Below are 14,684 nucleotides of genomic sequence, written 5' to 3' on the forward strand. Positions count from 1 at the left end.
AATCCAGAATGGCTTGGGTTGGAAGGGATCTTAAAGATCATCTCGTTCCCCCTTCCACTGTCTCAGCTTGCAGCAAGCCCCGATCAGCCTGGTCTTGAGCGCTTCCAGGGCTGGAGCAGCCACAGCTTCTCTGGGCACCCTGTGCCAGGGCCTCCCGCCCCTCACAGGACCGAGCATCCGCCTAATACCCATCTAACCCTGCCTCTGCCAGCTTGAAGCCATTCCCCCTTGTCTTGTCACTCCTGGCGTTTTCAAATAGTCCCTTTCCGTGTCTCTTACAGCTCCCTTCAGGCACGGGAAGGCTGCACCGCGAAGTTCCCCTAACCAGGCTGAACAATCCCGATTCTCTCAGCCTTTCCCCACGGCAGAGCTGCTCCATCCCTCTGATCAGCCTGGTCCTCTGGGCCCTCTCCATCAGCTCCGTGCCCTGAGGAGCAGAATTGTGCCTCCCTTGCCGGGATCAGCCCAGCACCCGGGGGATTTCTGGGCTGGGGCACGGCCAGCTCTCACCCACCAGCGCCCCAAGGAAAGGGTAACCTGTGCTACCCATTCCATCTGCCACAAGAAAAGTACCACCAAATCCACTTTCAGATAATATTTAAACTAAACAATTTTCAAGCATTCTGTATTACAAAACAGAAAATGATACAATTCATGGAAGAAGTCAAAATGCTGGCATCACTTTGTTTCCACATTAATACATAAAAATGGACGACACATTAAATAAACGTTTTGTTATTAACAATTAGAAATATTAACACCAAAAATCATGTATAAATTAGGAAATAAATGTACAAACTATTTTCAAAGTGCTCTTTCAAATACATTATATACACAACATTCACGAAGTTCTTAATGTAAGACATTTCAGATTGATGTAATGTTGCTGTTTCGGTTTAAGTGTTGTTCATATTCTCTCAAAAGCATTTCAGCACTTTCAAAAACCACATAAAAGGCGTATTCCCAAACTGGCAAAGAGCAATATTGCATTCTTCTGGCTACCTGTAATAGTAATTATTATAAAGAAAACAATCTTACTTCCTTCTGTTCCTTGCTGTTTGAGAGTACTTATTTGTACGAAAACACCAGCAGGAAAGATGAGAGAAAGATGAGGACTGACTGAAAACAAAGTCTTCTGTTTTACCAGTAGTTGAAATTATTAACATAGGAAGGACAGTGCTTGGACAACATTTAATAGTAAACTTTCTAGCTGTCCAGTTAAAGATATTCTTCTAAAGGAAAAAAAAAAGTAATGAATTGAGAGATGTTGTGTTTTCCTTGTGGCCTTTGTTTTTCAAAATATAAAGTACTCAAAATCCCATAAATAACACCAGTCAGATAAAGAAAAGGAGAAAATCCTACACAGTGTATTTACTTTTGTAAATCTCATATCAAAAAATGTTTGTGGGCTAGACAGCCACCTCAGCTTTTTGCTTCAGAGAAATTTGGACACAGTATTTTGCTTAACACTTATATAAGCACTTTAAAAGCGCTTTTTTTTTTCACCCCCCCCAAGACTTTATAAGAACATATAAAACTGAATAGAAGTGACTTACATTGTTCATACTGATTTTTACATACAACTAGTTTTTCTATCTAAATTCTCCCTCTATAGGTATTCTCTCACTGGCTGACCCCATTAATAGCTCCTCTCTCTATATGCATAATAGTGTCTCACAATTAAAGCTGAATTTAATTTCTTGTCTGCAATAAAAATGCATTTTTTTTCTTTTACCTCTGAACTATCTTTCTGTCAAGCTACAATAGGAAAATAAAAGTGATGATTAGCTGTGAGAACAACAGACCACCAAATCTGACAATATTTATGGTTATAACGCTTGCTGGGGAATCTGAGCAAGGGCAGCACAAGAATCAGAATAAAGAAGGATGCCAGCCACCTGCTTGCAAAATTTGGCACAAAAATGTATATGCAAGTTATAAAATTTGGAGTAGGATATTCAAGACAGGACTTCTGCCAGATGTTTTTCTCAGCTAAGCATGATGTGAAGCAATATTGATGTCAAGCAGGCTGACACTGCAGGTCTCATGGCTCCCTTCTGTTTTTCTTCCCACGACAGAAATACCTTTGTTTACATGGACATATAAAAGGTGCCTCTATTTATGAACATTTCTGTGATCATAGGTTTGGATCCTCTTCCACAGAAATGTGGGCTTATGCAGATTACTGAATTATAGGATTTGGGTAGGTAGGTTTTACAGAAGTTGCAGTTATTTTTCGTCATATAGCATAGAACTGACATTTTACAAGGAATGTATCCATCCTCTTGTTCTGTAGAAGTAAACTGAAGAGCCACGGATTTTGGAGGCTGGCAGGAAATCTTCAATGCATCCAGTTAAAAAAAAAAGATCAATAACTTACCACAGGGAACTTCCCTGGGCTGAGATGTGACTGATGGGCTTTGCATTGGGCCAGACTGCAGAACTACCTGGCTGTTTTCCAGAACGGGGCACAACTGTGATCTAATGATCCTAAAGCTATTCAGAAACATCAAGAATGGGACAAGAGGGGGTAAATGGAAAACCTCTGCGTTGTATCAACATACAGTACTATACACAGCACCAAATATCAAACCATTAAAGCATTGTCTTGTTATCAGTAGTGCACTGCTTCATATCCAGCATGAAATGAACACTGTTCACATACAGACGCTGCTTTGTGCTAAGGGGTAACCAACATATTACAATTAATCAAAACTGCCTGTACATCCAGTTCAAAAGATTGAAAGGAATCTGACACAGCACTGTGTTCTTTTATTGCTGGTAATTTCCATATTGTCCCTGTAAAAAAAAAAAAAAAAAAAAAAAAAAAAAAAAGAAAGGAATGTTGAAGGATAATATATTGGAGGATTACTGCAAGTTAGGTGATTTCTTTTGGTCTGTGAATTTTACAAGACCTACTGAAGTATCACCCATATACCTGCACCAAATTATCAGATAGATTTATAGACAGAGCTAACAGCCAGATCTGCTCTTTCAGAGCAGAGATTTAGACAATTTACCTGCTCATAGCCATAAGGCCTCTGTTGCTGAGCGGATGGGCCTGTCTGGGAAGCTCTGTAACTTCCATATTGCTGCCCCTGTCCCTGTTGGTAGCTGGAATACTGTGAAGAGGCTCCTTGTGCAGGACCTGAGAAGAGAGTAAAATCCATTACAGGCTTCATTTGCTGAAGTTTTTAAGAGTTAACACAATCTAAAACATGATGCTAACAAAGTAAGCTCTGTAAGTAAGAACTGCGAGTAAATTCTGCCCAGACCTCCCCTCTAGGTTTAACTAGGAGGTGTTAATAGTAATAATGATGTAGTTGCAGCAGTGTAAACTTCAGGTTTTAAACTTAGCTCAGAAAACATCATCATTCTTTCAAGTGACGCCTCTCTGAAACCTGTATTGGCACATCTCTGTGCAAACTACCTGGCCTATATTTTATTAACAACCACGTGTTTAAATTCCTATCTAATCTGGCTGTGCCACCATAAACAACAGAGGAGTGATTCTCTGGACTGTTGATGTTCTTTTTCCTGTCAGTTCAGAAGGACCAAGTGTGTAGGAGGCCTGGGAACCCAGGCAGTGACCTCCTGATGGTGTTTAACACAAAGTCAACATGAAGAAAATGTGTACTTTCTAACTTCTATCAAAAGAGAGAGGGATTCAGGATGGAGTGCAGTGCTATACTTATGTATGTTACTGCCCAGAATCCCTTCACTAGAACTTTGGCTAATTTTGGTACATTTTAATCCAGGGTTAATCAAGGAAATAGTTTACAGCCTATTTTAGCTTAGGAATGGAGGCATCAGGGTGAAACACTGCAAACACTTGACCAGCCACTGAGAGTTTTCTTACCATATCCTTGCTGTTGTCCTGGGTAACTCTGTTGATTTGGGTATTGCTGCTGGGAATATGTTTGCTGTTGTGCAGCTCCCTGTTGGTATCCTGCCTGCTGCTGGCTGTACTGAGAATTTCCTGGAGAGGGAAATATTGGAATTGTTTGGTCAGAGATGAGGCAGGTATTTCACTGTACATGTGGATGATAAGGAAAACAAAGGTGTAAAGGAGCCTTGGTCTACAACTCATACACAAATACTTTTCTTAGAAACAGATGCTTGGATTTTGCCAAGCAAGATGTTTATTTCTCCAGTGATTTTTAATTCTTTTGAATATACACATCACTAAACAAACAAACAACCTGTTCCCCAAATTAATTTTTTTTATCCCAGAAGGGCTTCAGAAGAAAAAGTCAAAAAGATAAATCTGCCAGAGTAAATAGCTGCTTTCTCAAGAAGCCCTCTCATTTTATTTTCTTCTAGATAATGATGTTTATTCATATATCCCAGAAAGACCACTTATCTAGTTATTACTGGTATTTTTTTTCAAATACCTATGATGGAAATTCCATTTGCTGTATCCTGAAACAACAAAATTAACAGAGGCTCTATAGCTGATATTGCTTCTCCTAAATGCCACCTTGCTGCATCATAATTGAGTTAATATTACCAGTTAATTTAGAGTTCAGATATCTTAATAATATATTGAATTTACTGTTAAGATTCTGCTGTGTTTTCCTACCTCCTTCATAGTAGTGTTGTGTGGAGTCGTCAAACGACCGGTCGTAGCTCTGTTCAGTATAGGATGACTGCTGATAGGCATAATCACCATGTCCTGCAAGGAGTCACAAAGATTTGTCAGAAACATTCTCACTGGGACCATAGACACAGCGTTGAATGTATATTTAATATATATTGTGAAGCTGCTTATGCACCAAGATGAGGCTAAGAGCAAAGACAGACCCCTTAGGGAGAATATCGAACACGTGGCAAGGAAAGTCACACCAATGGTTAGAATTCTTGTGTTCACTAATCCAAACTGGGCTCTGGGCTCCTTTTGGAGCAGTTTATATAGCAGGGTGCACTGATGTGCATGTTTTGTACCAGGCTCCCATCCCCTGGCATTCTCATTTTCCAGCATTAAATTGGAAATGAAGCATAATAGGTTTGCCATGTCCTTGGACGTGGCAGTCGTGGTGCTCTGCACTTTATCAGTATCCTGGTGAGCCCAGCTCAGAGGAATTACCATCTGGATAGTATTGCTGATTCATAGGTTCTGATGAGCCTTGGCCATGACTGTACTGCTCACTGTAATATTCTTCCTGACCCATGTACTGCTGCGAGGAACCTGCAAGGCACAAGACAAGGCAGACTGAGTCTGTGGACTCTTAAGGGATGTATTTCTCTTATCTAATATTTTTTTTAAGAAAACAAAGTTTATGTCTGGAAAAGTAAACAATTGAGAGCAGTTATGAAGATGTTTTGCTCACTAGAAAAAGGAAATAAATTTGTATTCTCAGACAAAGATGGCTGAAATTGAAATCACACGACAGTCAGTAACACATCCTAGAATCATTTCTGCAGCAACAGTAAGGGCTACATTTCATCTACTAATCTGAGCTATTAGAAATCACAGGAATGGATTCCTTGCTCAAGAGCACAGTCAGAATTAAATATATTTTCATTAATACATTCATTTATTCCTTAGCAAAATTCAGTTTATTTTAGAATCAGTCTAGCAGCTTTGTTACCTCTTAGAACTTTATCCAGAGAGGTCTTAAAGCATGGTAGTTATCCTCTGGTGTTTTCCTTTCCTTGGCCTAATTTTTGATTCTAATTGCTGACTGTATCTTCTTTCCAGAAATGTGTTCTTTGCTAACTGTGCCATGTTAGGGCTGATCCAACACCATGGAAAATAACTGAATAGATTCCCAGTGGCTTGAATGAGCTGTATATCAAATTGTTTATATTTTCTTTAGAGATTTATGATCCCTTTAAGACAGAATTATTTTTCTAAACACCCAAAATAATTAAATAGATGAATCTTGAAAATAGATTCAAGTTCATCTCATTGTCATGATACTTGCACCATTGAGGATTTCCTGTGCTCCTGGGTGGGGTTCTCTGTTAGTAAAAGTGACTTGGAAATTTTGGTGATTTATGTACCCCACAGGACAGACTGAGTGTCATCAGTCTAATGAGAGTCCTATCAATAATCTGACAGCAATTTTACCTTGCTGTGAAGCTCTGTAAGGGCCCATGGGTCGCTGCCCCATCATGCTGTTGCCTTGGTTGCTCTGGCTCATCATGGCAATGGAGGATTGTCCCTGGTAGTGCTGGCTCCCTCCTTGTGCAGAGTTGTAATGCGACGTTGCTGCTTGCTGGTGCATCATGGAGACTGCAATGGACATGGAAAAGACTGTTTTCCAAATATGAACATGGGGCAGCTCTCTCCTCGTCTCTTTAGAAGCAAGCTAAAACCTTCAGCTAACATGCATCCTGATAATTCTGTGCATTTTCCACAGGGGGAGATGTTTTCCTACTGGATTTATTTACTCTTCTGCACTGGAATCCAGAAGGGATCTTATTACATGGTCAGTTCTTGCCATTTGCTTCAGCAGATATTTAAAAATACACCCAGCCCTTGATTATTATTAGCTTACTTAAAAGAATGTAAACCTTATTGCAGTAGGGTTAAAGGAAGAAACAAGAAATTATGTTTGTTCCTGTCTACCTCCTGACTATTTCACTGCTGCATTTCTTTTCTAATATATTCTTTCTTGTGCTTCCATCTTCTCATACACCTGATGATTACAGAGTTTATCAGTAAACTGATATTCTAGGATTTATTTGATTCCTAAATGTCATGCTGCTGTAAAGAATTCTAAAGCATCAGATATCCCATTCAATGTGATTGAACTAGCAAACTTTTTTTTTTAATTAAGAGATTGAGTTGTCTGCTAGACTCTTAATGCCCTGCAAACAATGTGAAGTACCAATAAAATAACAAAATGGGCCAATAATGTACAAACAGTAGTGTTATACCCTGGCAGGTTCTTTGTGCTCGGGTAAAGGTGCTGCTCAGATCCCTCCCATGGCTGTGGGATTTGCTGCCAGGGCTATCAGACACTGCTGCTGCATCTCTACCTGACCCTCTCTTCCCCAGCTCAGCCCTAACCATGGCGAGTCAGCCTGACTTAAAGCAAGTCTGAAACTGTTCTGAATTACACTGGCACCCGACAGCTGGAAGTTCAGAGATGTCTGAAAGCTGTCTTTTCCTCTGGTACATTTATAGCTGTCTACAGGAAATACTTACAGAACAAAGGCCTGTGTGACAAACCCTCTGAGGTCAGTGGAAAGTCAAGGTGGCCCAGGAGGAGGAAGAGGGAGTTACCTGGGTTGGACTGCATGTTGATGTTTGTTCGAGAGACGTAATTGCCTATGGAGCCCTGGCCCTGCATTGGCACGTTCTGGGACGCAGGCACTGTGTGGCTGTAACCAGGGCCAGTCCCGTGGCTGCTGACAGTCATGCTCAGAGAGGTCGTGGGCATGGTGTTCTGGCCTGACTGCTGCATAGACACGTGGTTAGGACCTACAAAAATTAGAGAGAGCAACAGGAAAATCTGAGCTATTATTGGCAAAGCACAGTGAGCGTGAGGACTCGCGGCCTTTCTGAAATACCTCATGGTAAGGCAAAACAAAAAACCAAAAGTCCTCATTATTAACACTCCCTGTCATGTACAGACAAATTAAAACTGCCTGCTGCACAGTTAGAGCAAACCTCCTCTTCCTGGCAGCCAAATCCAGGATTGCAGATGGGAAGAACAAAACCAGCAGCAATGCCCTACAACCGCTTCCTTGCAGGCAGCAGAATGAAAAAATCCCAGTAATTTCAGGTGCTTCAGAAAATACGTGAACTCTGGGAACATCCCAGCCTGTTGAAATTTGTCCTTTCCTTCCTCTTGTCCTGCAGCTGATTCCTTTTCCCCCTTCACACAGGTGGTGACAATGGGAAGGCACAGCAGTGGCTGACAGACACTTTGCACACTGCTGCATCCACTATTCCTATACAGTGGATATAACTATATATAACTAGTACTATATAACTAGTATATATAACTACATAGTTCCTCTATAACCAGCTCACCTTCATAGCTGGGGCTTCTGAAGTACCAATGCAGCCTCTGCTCAGAGAACAAATCTATCTCTCCCTTTTCTGAAGTTTGACTAAAGTACCTCAGAGGAAGAGAAATTTTCCAAGTCACCATTACAATCCCAGTTGTTATTCCCCTTCCAACATCAGAATGAAATCATCAGACTGCCCCAGATACACCTGGGGTTTGTATCATCCTTATCTGGCAGTGTGCTTATTTTTCAGAATTCTGTTGCAGTTGGGTAGCTAATATTGGGGGAAATGGGGTTCTTATTTGTTGTTTATTGCTGGAAATTTTTATGAATGAGTTTTGCAAAGTTGTTTTCACTGTATATTGTTACTATCCAAGTTGTGATGGTGCAAATTGCTTTCTATCTAAATTAAGCCATATTGTTGTCAATCTCAATTAATTTAGGTAGAATGCAGAATCCTTAGAAGAAGCAGAATTATGCTGCAATGTTTAAATAGCGATATTTTAATTCAGGGTTATTAAGTGTATCTGCAGCCTCTGAAAAACATCTAACTCATTTATACAAACCTCATTAATTACCCTTAATGGTTTTCATAGACATCAAAATGAGAACATTTGCTGTAAATAGTGATATTTTCCTCTGATTAAGAGATGCAAGCAGCAGTTTCAACATGAAATAAAGAGAGCCAGCTCTCCTGAAATCAGTGGAGCTGGGTCAAAATGCTGCTACAGAAAATTATCTCTGTGTTTTGCTCTGGTTTGTTGAAGTTGTAAAGCTGACCCTGGTGCAACACAAGGTCACAGAGTGTGTGAATGGAGATAGAGTTGCCTTGAGTGAGAGATGGGAGTGAAGCAAGTGTTTGTAAACCTTGCTTTATTTGCATGGGAAAAATTAGAGATTCTTGGCCCTCCTTAAAATAAGAAAAAAAAAAAAAGTTGGCTAATTTGTGATTGTAAGGGAAAATAAGTGGATAAGTCCAGTCCTCAGGACTTCCAGTCTGGTTCTTTCAATCAGCAGCAAATTACTCCAGAGATCTGGAGGAGGCTGAGGAGCAAATCAAAAAACCAACAACAGTAGCACTGAAAATGTCTATTCTTAATAACAATAATAGACAAAAATGTCTATTCTTAATAACAAAACAATGTTTTGACTGAGTTATTATATTACTCATACTCAATATTAAATCTTTCAAAACAAAGGCCCTGAAAAATTTAGTAAGTTCACTTTACAGGTCCTTTATCCAATCGTGTAAAAGGTACAATAGGCTTGACCACAAAGGGATTTTCAAAAACTCAGAAGTAATTTCATGGCTTGTGTCTGCTCTTAAGTCCCCCTGCCAAGGTCTGTGATTTTACAATCAGATATTTCTATTTATAGAAACTGGTTTTTGCTCTCTGTTACTCTGGGAGACACCCACAGAAACAACTGACTGAATAACTGTGATCTACAAAATAAACAGATTATTCATACTATAAAATGCACACATTCAAAACTGTTTTTCAATTAGTTTAGTTGCATGAACAAAACCAAACAGATTATATTATCTTATTAATATGGAATGCCTGTGCAAATTCTTTGACTGTGTAGTACAACCTCTGCAAGCTTCTGTAGAGGACAAAGACTGGTGCAACACCAAATGATTTGTAAGGAGAAATGATTCCTGGAAGGTCTTTGCGATCTGAAGGCTTGGTTGTGTGGTTAGTCATGCAAGCAATTCCATTTTACCCTGGCCAACCTTGCCACTTCCATGACAAAAATACTGCAACATATAATTTTTCTTACTAAAAACTTGGATGCATCTTTACTCTATGATTTTCATCATGCATTTAAAAAAAAATAATCTTTCATTTCCTCTGCAGAAACACAAAGCACTCTGCAGAAACCAACACCATTCCTGCCTGTAGCCATTTTGTGGTGATTTCAGCATGTGCCTGAAATCCCCATACGCCTGAAAGGTGAGTTAGGAGAGGTCTTTTCCAGCTCTCTAAGTATATTCTGCATTAATGATTTTGTTGCCAGGCAACAGCAAAGCAGCACAAAGGGGACCAAAGCTCACCATTGCTAATCTGACTCTGCATGAGGGAGGAAGGAGGAAGGCCGGTGCCGATGGCATCGCTGAGATTGCTCTGCGAGTGGAGGGATTGGTTGGACGCGCTCTGACTCATCCCTCCCGGGCCCAAGTTTATGTTTTGCGTTGGTGGCTGCGAAAAAACAAGGAGGAAAAGCAAATTTTCGGTTAGGTTTTGGATTAGAAAAATAGCAGTCCCCCAAATTAGCCTGGCTATGACTAAAAACTGCCTCGGTTAAAGACGGGTTTTCTTTGCCTTTTGGGTAAATCTGTCTCGGTTTGACTCCTCTGTGTGAATGACATTGAGCATGACAGAGCAGCTGACAGGCAGCAGCACAGTGAAGGGCTTGAAATTATTGTGTTTGTCACAGAGTGTGGCTTCTGTGCTCGTTCCTCTGCACTCACATGGATTTCCAAACACAACCACTGCGGGGAATGCATTAGCAAAGACAACACAGGAGTGTGGTGACAGATTGACCTTTGCCAAGCTATGCTGCAGTTTGTGTTATGTGTGGTACTTCCCAAATCAATCCACTGAGCAAGAATAACAACATGTGTGAAGACAAACCAATGCCTGAGCGTTGAATTAGATTTTTGACATAAAACAGCAGCATTTCACACCCCCCCCCCCCCCCCCCCAAGTAAATAATAGAGTAAGAACAGAATAAGAATACAGGTAAGAATATTGAATCTGGAACAAATGGAGCTGTTCAGATCTGCACCACTGCATCATAAACCTTGAGCTATGGGACAGAGATTAACACAAATGTCCCAAAGAACATAATTTAAACGCTGTAAAAGTAACTTTTGATTTGTTTGGTGGTCTACTTGGCCACTTCAAAACTTTCAGCTGGAAAAATACTAAAAAATGGTTCGTTTATAGTGATCAGTGACAGAATCAAAGAAGATTTCCCTCTGGCATTGCTAATGTATCTGAGGAAAATAACTATGATATTAGCTATACTAATAACTAACTATTAGTTACAGTAATTGTACTTACAGCAGGAAGCAAGGACTGCATATTCTGGTTAGAGTCTGCTATTGTTGCCAAGTAAACCAGGTTTCTGTGCAAGATTTGTTGGTATCTACAGAACAAGGAGTAAAGCTCATTTGGAAAATGATAACAATACACAAAATTCCAAGTCTTTCTCTTTCCCCCCCTATTTACAAATGGTTAATTAAATTACCTTAACCCATTTTTAATCTGTCCTAATAAACAGCAGCAGCAATGACCTGTGTCTGTGCTGTCATGTTTCCCATCAAGGATCAGTGTGCTCAACACCTCTTTTACAAAAGGATAAACTTCAAAAGGATAAACCTGGGGGAAGAGAGAGGTAAAATACACCCTCCTTTGAAAGCACTTTGAACTGTGCAGCTGGGACCTCCATCTTTGAGGACTGACACCCAGTCAGCTGCTCCAGCAATCAGACACTTTTCCCTTCTCTGTCTAACAAGAGCCCTGACAGGAATGAAATCCCAGAACTCCAAAACCTGTTTTCCCTGCCAGCAAGCTGAGAATAACATGATTTTTTTCAAGAGTGCTCTAACTGGAGTGTTTACTCAAGTAAGCACCACCAGAACCATTTATGCTTCTTCACAGTTCTCCATGAACTGGAAAAGCTCCTAGAAAGGAACAGGAGTGTTTCCAAGAGCAAAGCAACAGCTGTGCCTCTGAGCAGAGTCAGACTTCAGGAAACATTTCTGACAAACTCCCGGATTTGTAATACTCACTGAGTACACTCTGCAGTTTTCCCCTTGCTCTGATAATCCATAATACATTGTATTAGGTGGTGATTTTCATCTAGCATCTGCATAAAAGAAATAGGACCAGAACATGTTACTGTGAGAATTGTATAGAAGTCCTGTATTTTTGTGATTCTCCACCCTCCTTGGCACTGGATGGTGTTTCTGCAGTTTTGTTGCTTTGGCTGTTGTAAATTACCTACATGTGACTTTATTGAGCCACGAGGTTGATTCACTTATAAACAGTTATCTTTAAAGTACTTACTTGAAATACCCATACAGAAGAATTCATGCACTTAGCTTCTTCCTTAAATGGCAGATAAATTCTGATGCTGAAGAAGGAAAACACTTTCACTTTGAGTTATCTCTGCCTCATCCCAAAGTATCACCCAAGCCTTAACAAAACATCAGGTATTACTAACATGCCTGCTTTTACATAGGAAACAAACTTTCAAACAATTAAACCTGCTCCTTTTCCTGCCCAGGACTAGAGCTTGCTGACAGCTGAACCTGATGAAGTATAAAATTAGCATCACTGCAGCTACTGAAACCATGCTTAAGAGAATTATATCCCAATATGACCTTATTTTTATTTAATGAGCTCATAATATGATTAAAAGCTTTAAAAGTCCTTTGATTTGTTCTGAAATTTCAGATATGTTAGTTTGTCCGTTTCCCTCAGATTTCTTGTGAATGCAGCACACTTTCTCCAGGTGAATGAATAAAAAAAATAATAATTCCAGCATGTAGAAATTCAGATTTGCCTCTGGCATAATAGAGCTTGTAGGTACCATGCTACAAGTGCTTGCAAGATTGAGCTTTTGAACCACTGTGTCATCAGGACAGGAGAGCTCTTGAGGAAAGAACCATTTCTGGTTCAGAACTGAATTTCACTGCCCTGGAAATGCTATTTGATGAACTATTTTAGAGGAGCACCACCACTTTCGGCACTCTATTGCCAAAAGCTCCAACTTCCTCTGTGTGAAATCTATTTTAGGAATATTTGATACTGGGATAAGAACAGCTTTGAAAGGCTATTAAAATTGAGTTAATAAATAAAAATAAGCTGCTTATATAATATGAATGCAAATAAGAACAGTATTTTTCATTGAAATTTGTATATGTTAATGAGGATTTTTGGATTTTTTTTCTCCTGCTCTCTCTGCTCCATTTCCATCCTTGACTATAAATCCCATCCAGTTCCTGTGCCTGCAAGTCTCTTCCTCAGCATTGCTGTTTGTCAAAGAGAAGATCACTGCCACCAGCCCAACACTGATGAACAGTCCCAAAGTACCCTGCCAGCAGATGCACCTGAGATGGGAAATGGTTCCACTCACTATTTTTAAAGAAAGAACATTTTGAAGATTCCATGAAGTTTATGAATATGCAAAAAGGAAAGGGCTTGAAAATCAAACAGAAGACAATTATTTGCCCTTTGTCTGTGGGTGTGAGTTTAATTACAAACAACTCAATTATGAAATCAATTCCAACTGATTTGGAGGTAAGAGCAAAACTTATTCACCGAGTCCGAAATATTTCAGTATTTAAAAGGAATTGGTTCACAACACCACGTGCTGCAAGAGCTCCACAAAATGGGATGTTTCCAAACAGTCTCCTGAGATGCAAGTCATCTCTCTGGCCCCTCCTGGGGCAGTTTGCTCTGCCCTGCTGCCACCGAGGGGACTTTTGTCCCCGAGAAGTCATAAACTGGCAGCAGATGACAGCGTGGCTGCACAGCCCCTGGTGACAGGTGAATTGCTGTGCTGGCAGTGCCACTCCTGCCCTGGTCGCTGACGGAGCTCACACCTGGCTGCCCCCACACCATGGCACAACACCTGAGCAGGACAGCAAAACGCGCCCGACAAACAGCAGCGACGGTAAAACCCAAACAAGCACGATCTTTATTGACATTTCCAGCCCCGTCGCTCCTGAGCTTCTGCAGGAGAAGAGTGCCAGGGTCTGCCTGTGCTGCCAATCCTGGGAAATAGGAAACAATAACTTCCCAACTCAGCACCCTCGGATTTGGCCTCCACATGAGACCCATGTGGGGTCTCCTCTCCAGAGAAAAGCTTTCAAAACCTTTGTTTGTCATTAAACATCAATAAACACATCACAACAATAATAATAATAATAGTAGTTTATGAAAAATACCAGTGGCTGGTGCTCCCTCTATCTTCTGAGAGATTAAAATTCTGCATCCAGATACAAAAGAAAACACTTGCAAATTCAGTATTTTATTTCAATTCATTTTTTTTACGTTGGATTCTTTGGGGGCCAGAAGCTGACATACCATCATAAATTAATTGCATATTTGCAAAATTTTATTGCCGTTTCCCAATGTATGCTTGGCAGCGTTTCCCCTTGGCGAGCAGCAGGGATAACGTGCCATCCCGATTTTATTCCCTACGTCCTTCTCTCGCTCTCTTTGCAGCGATCTGAACACCTTTGCTTTGTTCCACCTCCTCCTCCTCCTCCTCCTTCCCCCACCTCTCTCTCTCCAGCTGTCCATCTCTGCAGCCCTCGCAAATTCACGAGTTTTCCTGATCGCCCTAGAAATCAGCCTCCAGCTGCAGGAGCATGGACAGCATAAATGTCTAAAATTGTCTGTATAAAAGCATGCTCTTTTACCTTCTGGATAGTTTGCTGGGTGACCTCCCCTTTGCCTCTTGGGCGAGCAGAAGCAAAGGCAACCGACATGGTGGGGGATTTTTATGTGTCTATAATATATCGGTTCCAGGCTCTAATAATATTGTTATTATCTGGCTGCTATTGCCGTGCGAGGATTCTCCGCAGTGCACGGGCAGGGGGGCGGCCGCAGATGGTACGATCTGCGCCCCGCGAACACCCGCGGGCGCCGCGCCCCGCGCCGCCGGGCACCGCCCCCGCCGCGCCCCCCCGAGCCCCCGTT

The 14,684-nt window shown here is 40.9% G+C and overlaps 1 protein-coding gene across 1 annotated transcript; it reads right to left on the reverse strand.

The window, feature by feature from the left end:
* Positions 1-580: 580 nt before the first annotated feature.
* SS18L1 (SS18L1 subunit of BAF chromatin remodeling complex) lies at positions 581-14,623 on the reverse strand. Its single transcript, XM_041478587.1, has 11 exons — positions 14,405-14,623; positions 11,765-11,841; positions 11,034-11,118; positions 10,022-10,166; positions 7,235-7,432; positions 6,074-6,238; positions 5,087-5,188; positions 4,583-4,675; positions 3,860-3,979; positions 3,021-3,148; positions 581-2,799 (listed from the first exon to the last, which is right to left on the reverse strand). The coding sequence occupies exons 1-11, from the start codon at positions 14,471-14,473 to the stop codon at positions 2,773-2,775; spliced, it is 1,209 nt and encodes a 402-aa protein (XP_041334521.1). The 5' UTR covers positions 14,474-14,623; the 3' UTR covers positions 581-2,772.
* Positions 14,624-14,684: the final 61 nt, after the last annotated feature.

This window comes from Pyrgilauda ruficollis, unplaced genomic scaffold (assembly GCF_017590135.1).
Source record: "Pyrgilauda ruficollis isolate IOZ18807 unplaced genomic scaffold, ASM1759013v1 scaffold45, whole genome shotgun sequence".
Classification (NCBI taxonomy): domain Eukaryota; kingdom Metazoa; phylum Chordata; class Aves; order Passeriformes; family Passeridae; genus Pyrgilauda; species Pyrgilauda ruficollis.